The sequence below is a fragment of the Corvus brachyrhynchos genome, unplaced genomic scaffold (assembly GCF_000691975.1).
Source record: "Corvus brachyrhynchos isolate BGI_N302 unplaced genomic scaffold, ASM69197v1 scaffold116, whole genome shotgun sequence".
Classification (NCBI taxonomy): Eukaryota; Metazoa; Chordata; class Aves; order Passeriformes; family Corvidae; genus Corvus; species Corvus brachyrhynchos.
This window is the reverse complement of record NW_008240221.1, coordinates 12,953,062-12,971,804: the sequence shown is the minus strand read 5'-3', so window position 1 is coordinate 12,971,804 and position 18,743 is coordinate 12,953,062. Positions and strand designations below refer to the sequence as shown.

The 18,743-nt window shown below is 44.9% G+C and overlaps 1 protein-coding gene across 2 annotated transcripts in view; it reads right to left on the bottom strand.

Moving 5' to 3' along the window:
- Positions 1–16,960, bottom strand: part of EVA1A (eva-1 homolog A, regulator of programmed cell death) — a 208,396-nt gene extending 191,436 nt beyond the window's left edge. Inside the window, exon 1 of one of the 2 annotated variants that reach the window (XM_008641815.2) lies at positions 16,751–16,960. In XM_008641815.2, the coding sequence (XP_008640037.1) occupies positions 16,751–16,850 (100 nt within the window). In that variant the 5' untranslated portion in view covers positions 16,851–16,960. The remainder of the gene's footprint in view (positions 1–16,750) is intronic. The other variant, XM_017745068.1, reaches the window with a different exon arrangement.
- Between the last annotated feature and the right edge of the window lie 1,783 nt (positions 16,961–18,743).

The following is an 18,743-nucleotide window of genomic DNA, read 5'->3' as shown; positions in this document are numbered from 1 at the left end:
CTTCTAAAAGAATGAGATGTCAGGATTATTTCTTCTTGCCCAGCCACTGATCATCCAAGCACATCCATATAATGCCAGCACCTCTTTAATTTTTGCTGGAGGACTGTCTCTTACTGCCCAAAATTGGTCTAAAATGCAAAAAAAATACGGCAGGCCTGGGGCCTGGATGGATCCCACAAGTCTCCATTCAGTTGAGAAATCACAGTTTTTTAGCTCAGAGAAATCACATGCCACCTCTTCCTATGGCTTTTGTTCTTCAAAGCTACTATTGGCTCTCCTTTCTCCCAAATTAGTGGAACCACTATGCCAGGCCATCTGGCACATCAAAATTCATCTTCACATTTCATTATCCAACCCGATGGCCCCAGTGTTTCCTCCCACTGACTAATGAGATAAGCCCATCACCTCCTAATTGCAGCAGTTACACCTCGTCTGCTATACAACAATCAAAAAAAACAATTCCCCAGGTTGTTTCAGAGTAATGAATGTCATTCTGTTCTTTAAACAAGGACAGCATTTCTAAGAATAGGGGATGGCACATACATCAAAATGATGAGTCCTTAGGATGGAAAGTGAAAAATAGAAAACCCAAATGCACTCATCTCAAACCACCGAGGCCAGCATGGCTCCCTGGGCTTTTTTAGCTCCATCAAAGCAGTACAGGGAGTTTTACCTAGTGTTCCTCAGGGTAAGGGAGCAACTGCAAGAGCAGTAATCCTGTACAGACATTCCTTGTAAGGACACTGACAGAGGGAGGTATTCCAGCTTCACACCTCACACCGCTAATAGGAAGTTTCCTGAAAAAAGTGTCCTAAAAAGACAGTCAGAAGGAACCAGCGACTGGGGATGGGATGCCAGTGATCTCTAGAAGTAGCTGTAATGCAAGTCAGATGATGCATCCCCTAGAAGTCCAAAGCAACAACTTAGGTGAGATGAAGGTCTCTGGAACAGTTGAGGAAAACAGAATTCCACTGCCGATGATACTCTCTCTGCCTCAGTTTCTTCATCTACAAAACAGTGCCGTTGGTATTTATTCTCTACTGCCATGAATGATCAATGATCTCTAACTGTGAGTTCCTCTTGATAGATTTATTGAACGTGTTTGAACACATTAGCTGAAGATCTGCTGGAAATTCAGGACTCAAGGAAGGAGTGGGAAGAAAAATTACACTTTCAAGTAAAGCTAGAAAATTTAGTTAAGCCACAAACAAAAAGCTCCTGGTCCATCTTGCCTTGGAGGCACACCAAGCCCCTAAGGCGTTTAATTCATGGCCTTGTCTTTTACTACTGCAAGTTTTAAGTTTCCAGAGCAATCCTAAAAGCCTCATTAGACACCAATAATTATTTATCCATGAAGTACTAGCATGAACAAGCCATCAGACTGAGAATAAAACAACCTTCCTCAGAGTGTTGAAAATACACCAAGCTTTGCTTGTGCCTGGGCATTGGGAAAGCTGGATCCTCCCCTCACATGGCCAGGCAAGATTGAGAACAGTCTGGGAGAGTAAACTTTCACCTCTGTCCACCAATTTCCTGCACACTCAGTCTCTGTTTAAACACACCATCAGACAGATATTTCCCTACCTCTTCCCACCACATTTCTGTCATAAGTGCTCTTTCCCCATGCCTAATGTCCAAGAAAACTTCTTGCCCTCATTGCACATCCCACAGGGGCTGGAGCACAGTTGAGCTCTCTTATCACATGAGCCAGACACCACCTACATGTCAGCTTCTCCACAATGCAAATCAGGCTCATTGTCACCAGTGGAAAAAACTCTAAATGAAGTGATTGCCCCTTGATAGCCACTCCCCCAGAGCAGAAAAGGGTGTTGACCACACTCTTGCTCCTCCACCACCAGGCCAAAGAGGAAAAGGCCTAATCTCTCTCCCCATCCATCAGTGCTGCCGTAATGCCGATGACATACAGCTGGGATGGAGGCACTCTGATGTTCTTCAGAAAACTATACTAGGAAATGGGCCAGAAAGGCCCTGAAACAAGGGACTAGGCATCTGGCCAGCCTCCCTCCCCATCCAGCATTCTCTAGCTTGGGCTGCTTTGGCCAGCAGACACAGAAATGCAGCTCTGCACTAAACCACCAATACCGACAAGGCTGAGGAGGGCATTATAAGGCAATTCCACATCCAACATGCACGGATGCAAGGGTAATACCTTCTCACTCAGGGTACTAACAGCATCCTGCAGCCCTCTCTAACCCTACAGAAGAAAAGTAGTTTTCAACCCACAGAAAAGTTTTGCAAAAAGGGACAAGTCTGAGTTTAAAAATAATTCTGAAATCTTATAATCACAGAATGGTTTGGGTTGGAAGGGACCTTCAAAGACCAACTAGTCAAACCCCTCAAACATTTTTCACTAGATCAGCTTGCCTAAAGCCCTCTCCACCATAACCTTGAACAGGGATGGGGCATCCACAGCTCCTCTGGGTAAGCTGTTCCAATGTCTCACTACACTGATCATAAAAAAATTCTCTCTTATGCCTAGTCTGAATATTTCAGTTTAAGAACATTACTTCTTGTCCTATCACTACAGGCCTTGGCAAAAAGTCTCTCTAAGTCCCGTTCAAGTACTGAAAGGCTGTGACAAGGTCTCCTCTGGGGATCAAGGTGGGTCAGGCTGATCTGATCCTTAATAAAACAAAAATGAAGTTTAGATCAAGATAATTCTGACACTGCACTGGGGAACAGAAGAGGGTAAACCACAGCTGCAGTGGTGAAAAAAAGTAGAAGTGTTTAATTCTCTACAACCTCCACAAGAGAGATGTGGGGACACTAGAAAAGGTAACACCACCCATCATCAGGCCAAGCTGACAAAGAAAATGCTCCCACCAGCCACATCTGCCTGGTATAGGCAGGCAGCCACCATCAGTCTTAGAGGCTGACAACACTTGCTGCAGCTGTGTCTTATCAAAAGCATTGCAAGCACACTTCACAGATGTGGAAATTCAACCCTCTGAATGTTACTTTTGAGCCTAGTCCAATGTTTGGGACTGCAGCAGTGCAAATAAAGGCACCCTTTCCAGGAGAAGCTTCATCGAACTAGTCACAGACAGGATCACTCACTCGAAAGCAGAGGACAGACAGGGCTATCTATCTGACCCTCTGTCTACTTTGGGAGACCTTTCTGTATCAGAAAGTCTTCAGAGAGGCAGCGCTGTTAACGGAGGAGTACACACATCCTTCAACTTCTCAGCCCCCGAACTACTCAGAAGTCACCACAATTCAGGTAACTGTGGAATCTGGGCTCCAAGAAAACCAGCAAGGACTCAAGCTACAGTGAAAAACTTACAGAGACAATCAGGAATCATATAATGACAAGGGACTGGCATGAAAACAGAGGCAGAGTCCCAGAGACCTCAGGCTCTCACAGGGAGCTTCAGAGCTCTGGAGGCAGGGACACAGGAGTTTTGTGACAGTCTCTTTAATCACAGGCTCCTCTCACACTTGACCAAGGCTTGGAGCTACAGCCTTAGACTGCAGGACACCCAAGGATTGTGGCTCCCATTGACTTGATGATATTTCATCTCACTGCATGTGATTTCTTTCCCACATGCCTCATTCCCCTCTATACACATAAAGAATGGAAACCTTGGCAAAAGGACTGAGAGAAATTCAGGGTGGGCATTAGTTACTATTTTCGACAGCACTAAAACAATATATGAAAAGGGATTTTTGTTTTGGTTTTGGTTTTTGCTGTGATTTGTTTTCCCTGAGTTGCAGCTTAGAGGGGGGAAAACAGAAGACAATGTCCCATCTGATGCCTGCCTGATGGAGTGACAGAGGCTGGCTCTGCCACAGCACTGCAGAATTTGTGCTTTTGGGGAGTATTGTTTTTATTTCAGAAGGGGAAAAAAAAAAAAGAGGAAATGAGCAATCCCAGAAGGAAAGGGTCTGAATGCTTCCTCAGGCTGCACCATGAAGAAAAGAGATTGCTATTGTCAAAGGGTGTTTCATTGTTCTGGTCTTTCTGAGAAACCTTAAAATATATCCAGAAATGTAACAAGAACAGAAAACAGATCTGTTTCTTTGGCTGCCCATTTGCAGTCTGGCTGGTGAAGCACAGACCATAGCTTAGCAGGGTTAGTTACCCTGCTTAACCCTTGTTCTTGACAATCACATTTAATAAAAATTTTTTAAAAATAACTTAGTATCCATCAGGAGTGGGCATGTAGAGAAGCCAACTTTCCCTCATGTGAATAGCCCCACTGATTTTTAGTGAATTACTCACCAAGTCAGGACTCCTCACCATTTCAGCATCAGCCTCCAGGCTATTTAATAGCAACTAGTTACTACAATAACTGGCCAGGCTCATTTTTCTGTTGGTGCCACTTTCAAATATCTCACCCACAGTCTTCTCTCCCTGCTAGATTACTTCAAGCACAAAATTCCATCCAGGAGTCAAGCTCCTGGCAATACCTCCAAGATCAGAGAAGTAGGACATATGAGAGATGCAAGGGCACTAGGATTTCCTTTAGGATCAAAAAATGGAAGTCAGGAAGCAGTGGGATTCACCCCTCTTAGCATCCTAATCAAGGCTCCATCTCATGGGAGCAGCTGGAATCAGCCAAGGCTGTACCTCTAATCCCCCAGAGCTAAGGAGTCTCACCAAGAGGAAAAATTGTTGATAATACAAATAGATAGATAGATAGATAGATAGATAGATAGATAGATAGATAGAGATAGACAGACAGATAGAGTGGATCCAACCACAGCACCCCCATAGCTCAGCACTGCTCCTGAGCCACAACATCTGCCCAGAAGCCTTTTGCAGGCATAGCCATGCTGCTCTCCTGCTGGCACTGGTTTCCACAAACCCAGCTCAGGGCTCTCAGTCCCACCTTCTTGATAAGGAAGCTTGGACAGTCTGTGGGTGCAAACAACCACTCAGGAGCCAAAACTGGCATGAAGAAGGACAGACAGAAAGAACACAGGTCATAGGTGAAAAGGTTTGTCTTTCTTTGTCCCAAAAATAGAGTTTCCTGTATTCAGATGTTGTGGAGGTTGGTGTGAATATATCCAGATTTTCTGATCTGTAGATGACAGCAATGCTGAGAGGCAGAAAAGGATCATCAGAAAAGGCAGAACAGGTCAAAGCAGTGACAATTGGCCCTTAATCTTCAGTACCCTGTAATAGGCAACTTAATTGGTCTTGTACTCCAATGAGTTAAATCAAGATAAACATTTTAAAAACACTTTATCATACCTATTGTGATACCACACTGACCAACCAGCCTATTTTTCACCCCTCAGCAGGCTTTGCTTGAGCAAAATCACCCCCAGCTCCACCACACAGATGTAGGAGCAATGGGAAAACGCAGAGGAGGCTGAGTGAACAAAAGGCACTTCAGGCCTGCTGGGGTCAGAGTGTGTATCTGTACGGGAGGTTGGACTCATCACTAATCCAGCTCTGTTTCTAATGAGATTGGTTCCCATTATAGCAAAAGGAGATCCATGGCTTAATTTGCCAAGAGGACCATTGTCATGCAGCTTAGGGAAGCAAAATAATCTTATCAGTTTGAACTTGAACCTTGCCCTCCAATTATGTGAACAATGTTTATGAAAAGAGATAAAGAGATTTTCATTTATCCAGCAGGAAAAATGGATTGTCTAACAGCAAGCATTCCGTTTCCTGCAGCTGCTGGTAGACCTTTACAATCCAGCCACTTGGCTGTACCACTGCCAAATGCACTAACTACTATCTGTGCACATTAACTCTGGACCAAACCCAGGGCAAATGGCACTAAACATATTTATAGTGCAAGTTATTGGTACAGCAGAGTCTCTGCTCCTGTAGAAAAGCCAAAGTGAAAGCCTGGGGCCATCAGCTAAAGACAAGCAAACCCAAAGGGCTGAGAGAATCGGAAAAAATTTTCACTCCTTCCTGAGTGTCTCTGTGTCCCTCTCCAATCCATCAGCTCCCCTTGGCTGCTACAGAGGCCATCCTCTTCTGGGAGTTCTGCATCCCCCACATTGCAGTTAAAACAAAGAACATTATGGCAAATAACAGCCAGGCTTCATCTATTCTTTTTTCTATACAATTCATTCCATCAGAGTTGTTTAGCCGAACAAAACCCCAGCGCTATCCTTTATTGTGAGGCCAGCAATAAACTAACATGTGAGCACAGCATGGGTCACAGATGTGCACACTCCAGCATCAACTGTGGAGCCACTTCCTTGCCCAACTCACTTTTATAAAGCTTTAACCTCTTTGAGCTGGAGTTCAGATGAGCACATAAACCAGGAAGCAAAGAGTGTTAACACAACAGAAGTGGCCCCTGTACAAAGGATACATGAAGAGACAGACATGCTTTGGAAACAGTCAGAACAACAACCTTGGTTTCCAGGGGGTTCCCACACAATAAAAATCCAGAGAGAAATAAACTGAAAAAATCGCAGAGGCTCTATTTTTAGCAATATCACTTGCACTGCAGGATCTTCACTTGTGCCTTTGAATAGACACATATCCTTTTTTTCTTCTTCTTCTTCTTCTATGAGGGGACAGAAGCAAGCAAGCAAAAGAAAGAAATTTGGAGGGGGGAATGTCTTCAAAATTAATTTTTAAAAAACTTTTAGAATGTGTTTCAAGGACTGACCCCAAATTTGTAACCCAATTTTAAGTACTCTTATCCCAAATAAAATAACCCTCAAAGCATGACTGCTCTAGGGAAAGGAAAAAAAAAAAGGAACCACAACAAAAACTATGCAAAACCAGACCCTTCTCACAACTGCACTTTATGGCTCAGATCATATCTGCCAGCTGAAGGTTTCCTACGATAGCAACCTCTAGCTCATATTACACATAAAATACAGGTGTAATGTTGCCCTTTCCTCAGCGTACTGTGTCTGGCTGTGATGGAGTTAACTTGTTTTTTTGTAGCAGCTTGTATAGTGCTGTGCTTTGGATCCACAACCAAAACAGTATTGATAATATATTAATGTTTTAGCTATTGCTGAACAACCTTTGCACCGCATCAGCACTTTGTCTGTCTCTCACTCTGCCCTCCCAGCAAATAGGCTGTAGGGAGCACAAGATTTTGGAGGGATACAACCAGGCAGGTGACCCCAGCTAAGCAAAGAGATATCCAATGCCATGGAGTGTCATGTTCAGCAATAAAACAGAGTGGAGTGGGGTTAGTCAGCTTGGGAACTGGTTGGGCATGAGTCTGCCTGTGGGAGGCAGTGAGTGATTGCCTTTCCATCAATTATTTTGCTTTCTTTTTTATTTCTTCCACTTCTCTTTCATTATTTTTATCTCATCCCATGAGATTTCTTGCTTTTACTCTTCCCTCCCTCTTCCCCTATCCTACCTGGGGGTAAGAAGGGGAGGCAAGAAGGCAGCTGGGTAGTGCTTGGCTGCCTACAGGTCTTAACCCACAACACTCAGTTATGTGCACTTGACTTTGCAACTGAAATGTTCATTCTAACCTGTGCAGTCCATTTGCATATAGATATTATAATATTGGAGACGGAACTGTGTACTGAGTACCCCACATTTCTTCCTGCTTATCACAGCTTAAGAGACTAGGTAAGGGGCTGCTCCTGGAGAAGAAGGTAGATACTGAACAATCCAAAATATTGGTCAGTATCAGCTCTGGATGCCAATCTCTCTGCCTCGGATCCTCATCTGTGCAGTGCAGGTAATATTCCAGGCTTCTTCCAGAAGGGTAAGTACATCCCTGTAAGTACATCCCTCACAACAAGCAGAATAGGGTTTAAATAACATTATAGGATTTAAATACCATTAAACATACAGGAAATAAGGCCCCAGGGCCATAAAGAACTGGAAGGATGAAGAAAATCATTTTAAGGCCACTGTTCTGTGCTCTGGACAAGACAAGAGCCCCCCAGAGTATGTTCTCATTAAAGTGTAGCGTAAAAACCCAAAGGACTGGACTCAAGTAGTTAAAACTACCTTAATTTTAATATTTCTTAACTTCCAAATGTTTGATTTTAAAGTACAATACTGTTATTTGAATGTTTCACACAAAAGCTAAACTTTTTCAAAATCAAAGTGCAGAATTGTGTCCCACAGCCTCCTATGGGCACTGCCAAGACCACAGCAGCACTGCAGGTACAGGCACCACACAGACCACAGCAGGAAGAGATTTCCCAAAGACTGAGGCCCAAAACAATAATCTGTAATCCACCCATAGGAGTTCAATTTACCACCTATCACTTTAATTGTACTAAATGTCTGCACTCTTGGCCCAACACAACTTTTACGAAAAACATTTGAGCCAAAAGCCTTTGCAAAATACAGTAAACATGGGAAATTAATGTCAGGAATTGCACCTGCTGTAGAGCACCCTTGATATCAACACCAGCCCACAGTGTGATATAAAAATCACAGAGTAAACATTAGCAGAAAATCCCCACGCTGCTGTTTGTTTTCATATTTACTAGTGGGAGTAAAAGCCCACTTTAAACCCTTGAGGCTGATACAACACATTGATAATATCATAGCAGCAAAACCACAGGCATCTGATAACAGATGAAAATAAAATAACACAAGCACACAGGGGGTCTCAGAGTAGGTGGTCTTAATGGCCCCTTCTTGACAAGCAGCACCATCAGGTACCCAGTCTGACAAAGATTTAGTGTATCTCACCTGAAGTCAACTCCCTCATACCCTGAGGATTCTGATTCTTTTATGGGCTGCTGGAGGAGTGAAAAATGTCTCTCCTGGCAAACAGTGAGTTGATATCAGGTTAAAAATCGATGCACAAATGTACATAGTGAAGTTCTTTGATTGTAAATGGCTGATGAATCTCCTCTGGGTCTCTAGGCCTTCTTCTCTAAATCTCTAAACGTAACATTAAAAAAAGGAAACATTTTTTTAAAATCTTTCTTCCTCATTGTTAAGGATGTGGGATACTTTGCCAGCAGCTGGATGTCAGCTCTCCTGCCCACCAAAACTAAAGTGCTTGGACAACATCTACTGCAAACTCTTCAGGAGCATCTACATTCATCTGTTCATTCAAACACACTTCTGACACCTGAGCCCTCGGAGGGTTTGCACAAACTGCAGGTCACACACACACTGCTCCACCTTCATGCAAGGATCCAGACGGATCCAAGAGGGGTTATTAAATAGCAAGCCTTAGCACCCAAAGGAGCCCCATCAACACTGACACCACAGCATCCACCAACATAGCTCAAGAGCGCAGAGTATATCTGAAAAGACTCGGCCAAGATTTATTTTCCTGTGCAACCCAGAACTACCAAGTCATTATCATCTCTTTGACATGAGAAGACACACAGTGAGCTCCAGGCAGCCAGGCACTGCATATGCTGAAAGAGCAGACATTCATAGTTTTAATTACTACAGATAAGTTCATGCCCTCAGTGAGCTGAGCCAGGCACATTTGGATTAGCCCAAACCCAGGCTGAGAGAGTCACAACTCACCATCCTTCCTCAGCCAAAAGGAGCAGCTAAGTAAATTAATTAATGAATAATAATAATAATAATAATAATAATAATAACAACCCAAGCAGCTCTCTAAAATGTGTTCCCAATTATTACTTCTACATTAAATTAATCTGGAAGAAGATGAGCCAGGATTAACTTCTGTGCTTCTGTTCATTCTGCACAGCTCTTGGCAAGTCAGCAAAGTTGCCTCACAGCTGAGCAGATTTTGGCCCATGGCTGTCTTTTGGAAAGCACACAAAAATCCCAGACAACAGCAGTGCTGGATCAGAGAGGCATAGCACTGGCAAGGACACAGGGAGCCTTGTAGCATGGTACCAAACCAACCTGTCCAAAAATCCTCTGAACCACTTTAAGGAGCACATTGGGTCTGTGCCTGCAGGCAGTCACACACCTTTCAAGGGACAGAATCTGTGAAGATCTTGGATATGTGTATAAAGGAATTACAAGAGCACAAAAGCCCAAAACAAAACAGGGGTAGTTTCTTCAAATAGTCCTCCCCGCCCAGGGATTTGGATTGCTATTTTGGAACAGAAAGAAGTTCAATCTATACCTGCACAAACATGCCAAGCATAAGCAGCCAGTCCCAAATAAGACATGTAAACAGCCCTGGTGTTGGCCAACTAAATCACTGCACACCCACCTAAACACAGCATAGGCCAATCTTCAGCTCTGAACACCAAGCACTTTGGGAGATCAGGCCGTGTTTAAATTAGCATCAACAAAAGGATCAGCACGAATGCCAAGTGTAAATACACAGTTTTTCTCCTCCTGCAGAGACTAAGCTTATTCTCCCCACTCCACCCCCCCACCCCCGATTAAATTGTGAGTTCAGCTTCTAAGTATCTCAGTTGAAAAAAAGGGTATGTCAAAATTCTCACTTTTTTTTTTTAATTGACCAAACTATTTCTGACATATAAAATCTGCTTTCACAGCACCTTAAGTCAGGGAAAATTTTTACCTGAGGACATAAACAGTTGCTTTCTTCAATTCTGCAGCATTTGTATCCCTATTAACACAGAGACATAGGAAGAACGCTGCAAGGACAATTTCCTCAAATTGTCTATGCATCTAGTGGGATACTGGGATACTTTGAAGGATTAAAATTACCACTGTATATTTTTTTCCCTTTTTTTGTTAATACTACTAATTAAATAAAGTGTTCCAAGTACTAACAAAAGTTTTCATCAGTTTCTGGGCCCCTGCAGTTAGTAGATACTATATAAATATTGCCAGTCATCCCATAGATATGGGGATCCCTGAGGTCCCTTGGCTCTTGCTGACAGCTGTGATGGATAAACCAGTGGATTTTCATATGACAGGAGCCAGATGCACACATATGGCTCTTGAGCTTGAAGTCATTGCCTACATGAGGTTTCACACAGACCCCTCATGAGACATCCCGGCACCCACAGCAGCCGCATCCATCCCTCCCTCCCAGACTGTGTCTCCTTTCCCTGGTACCACAAACACCAACAAGCAGCTGGTTTTTTGTAGCAGTAACAGCAGTGCCCCTGGTCACAGCCCAGGACCACAAACACACGGAATTGGAAACACGTGTTTGTCTTCCTGAAGCTCAGTTTGGTCCCCTTGGCTGTCAGTAAAAGTAAATGCTGAATATTTTTTGAGTCGGCAGGCACAGACTCCTCCCTCACAGCATTTTCATCACAACTGTTGGGAAATCCACAGTGTTTTCTGGAGCGTGCCCCCAGACAGGGGTGGACAGAAACCTGTATCTTTGCTTAACATGGTATTTAGTCTTGGTAACATGGTCCTGCTGATGCCATAAAGCCACAGCCCTGATGATAAACCAAAAAACTCTCTCAGGCACCAAAATAGCCCCAGCTTCTGTGCTGATTCTTTTCCTGCTTTCCCAAGAGCAGCAGATCTGGCACTTGATACCCACGCAAACCCCTACTGATTTCCTTCTCCAACACCTCCCAGCTCTTTGTGGTCTTTAGACTCTTTTCCACTGGCAAACAGACATATGTGACACAAACCCCAGTTGCAGCTTCCCCCTGTGAGAACGCCTCAGCCGTGGCTCCCAGACCCAACCACCCCCTTCAACTCCCGCCCCGTGCAGCCACATCTCCAGAACGTTACCAGAAGGGGCCAACAGTGGTTTTAAACCAGCTTTGATGAGGTTTTCAATTTTGTCAGCTCTGAGAAGGAGAATTTCTCTACCCCAGCACAGGCAGCTTGCCCTCAGTAAGCCAAACTGCAGCCCAGACAGATGTGACAGATGGGGTGGCACAGAAGGCCTCCAGCTGAGGAGGAAAAGATCACCTGGGGCAAGGACCTCTGTAAGCAGCAACCTGAGGTCCATCCTACCTCATCACTCAGAGCCCTTTCCCAAGACAAGGTATGGAGGTGGCCTGGATTTGGCCCAGTCTTTAAACAAAGTCTAAAGCATGTCTGCTTGCCCCTGGGGTCAAAAACTCAACTCTCATTAGTGAGTTACAGTTTCTTTTCCAGTGTGATGGTGTACCTGCCTTTCTCTTGAAAATGCCCTCTTTTACAGCCTGAAACCTTCAACACATGGAAATCATAGATCCCTCTTGACACCATGGACCCATTCAGGGCTATTAGGCATTCAGAAGCTGTTAGCATGTAGATTTTGGTGATAATTTGGTGAATGGAGTTGTCAAACAAATTGCCTTTATTATGGACTGATTAAATGCAATCAGGGAGAAGTGCCTTTCCCCTCCCCAACTCCAGCCTTCATCAGCTCAAACAAACACACTGAGCCAATTAGCAGGGAGGTGGCAAAAGCAGCTTTCACTTGAAACCTGATATTCTTGGGGAAAAGAAAAAACAGCCAACCACCACCACTACCAACAACAACAACAAAAAAAATCTCTGTACTTTCAAAACCAAGATGGGCCTCCAGGGAGAGGTTCCAAAACCTACCCAGGGCTCACCTGCAGGGTGTGGATGGGAGTTATCAGTATTTATCTGGCTCGATGCCAGATCAGCTCCCTTAAGCAAAGCACTGCTCACATCCAGCTTGTGCCAAAATCTAATGCAAAGAGCATAAACATTAAAGCAGGCCCAAGGAGAGCAGCACTACTGAGGCTGCTTTTTCCTTCAGCTGAGTTCTCCTGTGTCAGAAAAGGCATGAGCTCCCAGCCAAGCTATTTCCATGCCTAGAAACCTACATTTTTGGCTGAGGTCCTTGCAGTGGATTCTCTGATGTCTGTAAATGCTTGAGTTCACAACCCTTTCTGCAGTAGTGGAGGGACCTGTCTCCATCAGCATTAAACTCGTGGCAACCACACAGATCTGATGCCACTACCCTTCTGCCCAACATGCCTGAAATCAGCTAATGAATGGGAAAGTCCTTGAGGAGAATTGGAGCACGGCATGATAACGACATAAGCTTAATTCCTTGCAGGTATGCAACTGGAAGTTAAATGGTCACCTTGGCAGCAGTGGGCAGAGCAGAATTCAACATGTATTTGCATGATTTAGCTTCAGAGACAGGAGCATCGAGGCTGAGCACAGAGAGCACACAGGATATGAGCAACAGCTGTTGACTGAGATTTCAACACCTGTATTTAAAGTTAGCACCAAAGCCTACTTTTGGCACCATTTTCATTAACCTTGTCCCTCTAAGGAGCAAGGCCTGCGCACTGCACATGGATCACTGCCTCCCAGAGCCTATGCAGAGGAACTATGGCATAGATTCCCCTGCAGGGCAAGGACATTGCTCTGTCTTGGACTCTCACTAAAAATAGAAGGGGCCTAAAACAAAGGTGAAGTTTTATCTAACAGCAAGGATTTTGGAGAATTCATTGCTGCTACTGAGATTAGGACTAGAGGTTTACAGTTATGTACAGAGATTCAAAAGATCAGACTCTTACCCCACACCTCATCACAGTCCTCAAGTATCACCTTGAACATAAGGGGTAAGTGACACATCAAGACAGCAGGTTCTAAGCCTTCAAACAGTTCTGAGCACAAGAAGAGATCACAGAATGAGATTAGACCAAGAGTCCAGTCTGCAAGCAGCCACAGAGAAAAAGTCAGGGTCTTCTTAAGAAGTGGCTGCAAAGTGCCTGATAACTCCACTCTCTCCCTCAGGACCTGCTTCCTACCCCCACACCCTGCTGCAAACATCAATGGTTAAAGAACTATTAAAGAAAACAACTTCAAAACTCTTCACATAGTTCAAATACTTCACTTAAAAGGAATTTGAATTCTTACATCTCAGATTGCACCAGTCCCCAGCAGGATACACACTGCTCATGTTCACATTGTGGCGTTTGAGCTGTTCAAACAGGAGGGATGGAGCCCCAGTGTGAGACCATGTGCTCAGGGGTTAGAAATTCCCACCAGCCCTGCTTGTGGTCCCTTGTGACAGACTCAGTCCACCACATCTCTGGGCACCTTCTCAGGGTGTGCCTTGCCATGACCTACGTAAAAATGAAATCTTCCTGCAGCCGAGAGACACATATCTTGAAGAGCCAGACAGTGGGACAGTACTGGGATGTGGTTGGGTGTGAAGTTCTTGGTAAATCTTTCATCCAGCCCTACTGCAGAGCTGCCACATGAGAGTCAGTCAGTGCTGCTGGCTTATGATCTGGTTAAAACTCAAGACTGGCTGTCCCTGAGCTTTCCTTCCAGGGCTGGATCCACACACTCTGGCCCACCACCATAAGGCCGTGACTTATTACAAACAGCAGCACCTCCCTGGTAATGCTGAGTTGAACCAAGTGGAGAAGCCAGAGAGGTTTTGCTGCTAAACAAAGTCTACAGGACTGAGTTTTAAACCCCCATTCTTCCCCAGAGAGCATCAGCTGCTCTCTCTGGACAGTACTGCTGTTCATTTGCAAGCTGGAAGAGCCTTTACATCCCAAAGACCTATGTCATCTCCCTGCAGCACCAACTGCTGCAGAAACCTCTGTGGGATTACAGCCAGCCTTACATTCCTCAGCAGTAATACCCAATACCAATCCACTCATCTTCCTGGGGTGCAGAAAATTTATGTTTTGGATGCACCACCTCTAGGTGGGATGGCATACAGTAAAGCTATTAGGCTTCCCCAAAGATGTTCACCTGCTCAATTCCAGTCATGCCAGAGAAGAACTTAGAAAACTGTGAAGTATAGAAAAGTGTATAAGAAGCCAGAAATAATTATAGTCAAATAATGTTAGAAGGCTGCCTTCCATTCCTTATGCCAGCTGACAATTCACTTATAGGGATAACAGGGACAAACGAGATGCTCCATCAGGTAGGAAGAATTACCTGGGCCACTGCTCCTTCAGAGAGGCACATGGTGCACACCCTGATGGCACTGGAGGGAGGCAAATGGGGTCTCTGCAAAATGTGCTGGGAAAGCATAAGGTGTGATTTGGGAAATGCTGTACTTTTTCCTGCCCCCTTTCCTCTTGTGGCTACTCAGCTCCTGAACTTACAAAACTATATTTGAGCTGCTACATACTGGGTCCAGCCCTTTCCTGCAGCAAATCATGTTTCCTGTCCTGCAAGGTACAGTCAGTTCAACACGACTGGGGACATTCGCCAAGTCTGCTATCAGAAAACTCAGGTTGGACTTGGCAGAAGGTTTCAGCAGTTATGGAAACTCATGGGAGTTTGTGCTGTTGGGATTACAGACCCTGCTTCAGAGTACAACCTTGCTACACACATAGACACAGAGATTTAAGCCACCCCTCTTCTCCCAAAGCATGACAGTACAGTTGGATATTGCAGAAAAGATTATTTTGTTATCAGCAACCTTCTTATCCATTTATTTAAAAGAACAGCATCTGCTCCCCCTGCCAGTACCACTGAAGCCTATCGAATTTCCTTGCACTGCTCCAGCTATGTTGTACAAACACAATGTAAAGCACCTTTGCCCTGGGACACCTGTACACATTTTAACGCTTGGCAATTTGGCCTGGCTGGGAAAACTTTATCTACATTTTAGAAGGACAATTCCTTTCCCCACTGCAGCTTTTGCTCCTGTTGTGCCCACTCCATACACCCCTTCTGCATCAATGTGCTTGCAAGCAGGAGCACAGAGAAAGCTCGGTGCCAAGAAAAGGATAAAAGCACACTAGAAACAGGGAAATGCCTCAGCCCTTTCCATTCAGAGGCAGATCTGCCTTGAATGGGAGCCCCCAGGACTGATCTGCCCCCAAATGAGACTGAGTCACAGGCAAGCCAGCCCCCTTCAATTCACATTAAGGTTTCAAGCTACTGTATATATTCTTCCCCCACCTCCACCACAAGCTCCTCCTTTCTAACAAATTTCTCACAGCATACGGACACATGCACTCCCAGGCAGTGAGCAGCAGTGCTGGGATGTGTTGAAACCCAAGTCCAGTGAGGTTCTACCCTTGCAATGACACTTTTTCATCAGCAAACTATAATTGGCAGCTCTTATCCACTAAAAGAGTTTTGCAAAACACTCCTAAAGAGTATGCCAGACTAGTTCTTCACACTAAGGCCCAAAATTAGAACCAATATCTTAAAAGAAAAGTGGCTCTCGCTGGCATTCCCGAGCAAACTAATCAACCCTACTGAAGTTGCAAAATGAGATCTGTTATGTTTTCACAGATCCACATGCTCACTCACAAAGAGCAGAGGCAGAAACATAATTTTAAAGCTACTGATGCAGCTATAGAGTTATAAAACTTATATGGGACTCCAGACCTTCAAAGTGCTGGGTATTTACCTGCAGTATATGGCTCAAAACAAATGCTATTAACATTTCTAGATTCAGAAAATATTGAGAAATGAGACACTTTTTCTTACAGCTTAAGAAAACACGGGCTCAGGATATAATTCATTCTGTGCATGCAACATCTCTATCTCAGCTCAGGGGACTTTTGCAACAATCAGGAGCTGTATGTTAAGAGGAGGGAATCTGGTCCACTACAAAATCATTTAATCTTGCTATGTTAGCCTTAATTTATGTCCTAAACCTTCCCAGTCTCCTAATCCACCTCTTTTCACTCCTATGAGAAACACAGCACAAAACCTGCTAAAAACTTTCACAAGTTAATACCATGCCTGCTACAAACTTACACAAGTTAACACTATTCTTTTTCTTGTTCCCAAAGTTAGTCAGACTAACTCTTTTGAAATAGTTTTGCTCATTATTGAGAAAGGCTTTTTAAGAAACTCAAAATCCTCTTACGGAAGACACTTTTCATCTTCAGCTTATTTTTAAAAGATTAAAATTACTCCCCACATAACTATCCCAGATCTGCTCACATCCACTTTCCCTGAGCTGCTCCTGAGCACTGGAATCAGAGCTCCCATGTATGAGCAGCACACGAAAGGATCAGCGCTTCTCCCTACCTGAGAAGTCTGCAGAAGTCTTGGCAAAGTTGCTGAAAGCTGTCAAGCACATGAGTCTTAGGAGGAAAGTGGAGGTGGGAAACACATCTGGGCAGCACATCCTTAGGTGTCCTCACAGCTTGTTTTCTTCCAGAGGAAAGGAAAGCGGTTTCTGCCCCAGCCCAGCACTCCTCATTGCGCGGAGAGCAGCGTTAGTCCCATTGCTTGGAAGGCTCACAGCCAGCGGCGGGGAAGGAAAAGCACTCGGCACACACACACACACACACACACACATCCCTGGGAGTGAATGAATCCCGGCTGACGAATGAGACAGACCTACCTGAGCCTTGGCGGAGTTCCCAGGGTCCTAAAAGCCACCTCTTTGCCCAAATTTGCTGCAGACTGTTTGTGTGTAGCTGTCCAGCTGTGGCACTGCGAGCTGCTGGGGGGCAGTCGGGGAAAGGGGTGCCCGGGGGGCTGGGTTGGAGTAGCCCGGCTATTGTTGGATTAGATATCCAGGGATCTTGTCTCTCTGGTACAGACAGACAGAAGGATGAGCAGAGTTTTCAAAGGAGGGAGCCCAAAACAAAGCACCTGAATTCACACGGAGTTCTGGTATGATGGGTATTTGTAGCTGCTGCTGAAAACAGTGTGAGCAGCGGTGTCCTGCCAGACTGGACAATTCTGCGTCCCCTGTTGAGAACGATCCTACAGTGGAGGAGACTCTGCAGAGGCCCAGGCATCAAACCCTCCTGGATCTCATTGCAGGACTGGGACTGGTATCAGCCCATATCCAAAATCCTCCTTTCTTTTGACAGCAGAAAGCCATGCCAGGCTCCCTCTACCCCACCAGAGCCCTCTATCATCCATCAAACTCAGCAGATCCAAACCTGTGGTTTTCATAGGATCGCGGAACGGTTTGGTTTGGAAGGGACTTTATAGATCATCTAACTCCAACCTCCCTGCCATGGGTAGGGACACCTTCCACTAGACCAGGTTGCTCTAAGCCCCATCCAGCCTGGCCTGGAGACTCAGGAGTCCTGGCTACTCCCATAGCAACTACTTTAACCTCCAATTAGCGTGGCCCTAGATAATCACTGAGCACTGCTTACCCTGCAGTTAAAGGAAGGCTCCAGCTCACCTGGAAGCCCATCCAGTATTTGATCCTGCCTGATTTTCATCCTTATCCTGGCAGCATCTAGTGAGTCATACTAACTTGAGAGAGCTCAGCACTGGGGACACAGATGGGTGGACTCTGTTGTCGCTGGGCACGGGAAGGAGGTCTGGGGGTTTGGTCACCAGCCTTAGCTGCAGCTCAGGCATATGTTTGCATGTAAATAAGGGACATATCCCACATACCCAGGCTAGAGCAGAAGCTGAGTGTTGGTGCAGAGAGAGGAGGATGTATTTCACAGGCAAAGCCAACACCAGACATTTAGCAGCGTGTGTATCCATATATCCAAACCTCTGGAGCAGCACTGTGTGGGGCTGCCAAGGGGAGATGGGGCCAGGCTCACACACAGCTGCTGAACAAAGCTGCAGCTCCTATCCAGCAAAAATAACCTCAGTGGAAACATCCAAGGAAAACCACAAGTGGTTTTTACTCCTCTGTCCTGTTCATCCTCATGGAATTAAGTGAAACTCTCCAAAAACATTGATCTTAGAGCTAAAAACAAGTGTTAGAAACTTCAGTCCAAAGGGCTCTGGGGTTTTTTCTGAGTTGAGTGAACTTGTAAAGTGTTTCTTATTCTGAAATTTCTAGCAAAGTTTCAGCTGTTCTCAGATGAATATCAGACTGGCTGCCTAATTATATGTGAATAACACTTTCAAGAATGCTGCCATGAGCAATTTTTTCCACCAGAAGTCTGTCCTGGGATGGTCTGTGTGCTAGAAGCAGACGCCAAGGGGAGCTGTAAGTCCTGTGGACCTGTTTGCCTTCTGCCCATACAGCTACTTGCTAAGTTCCAATCAGCCACACAGAGGATGAGAGCAGCGTGGTAAATCTGGAGTTTGA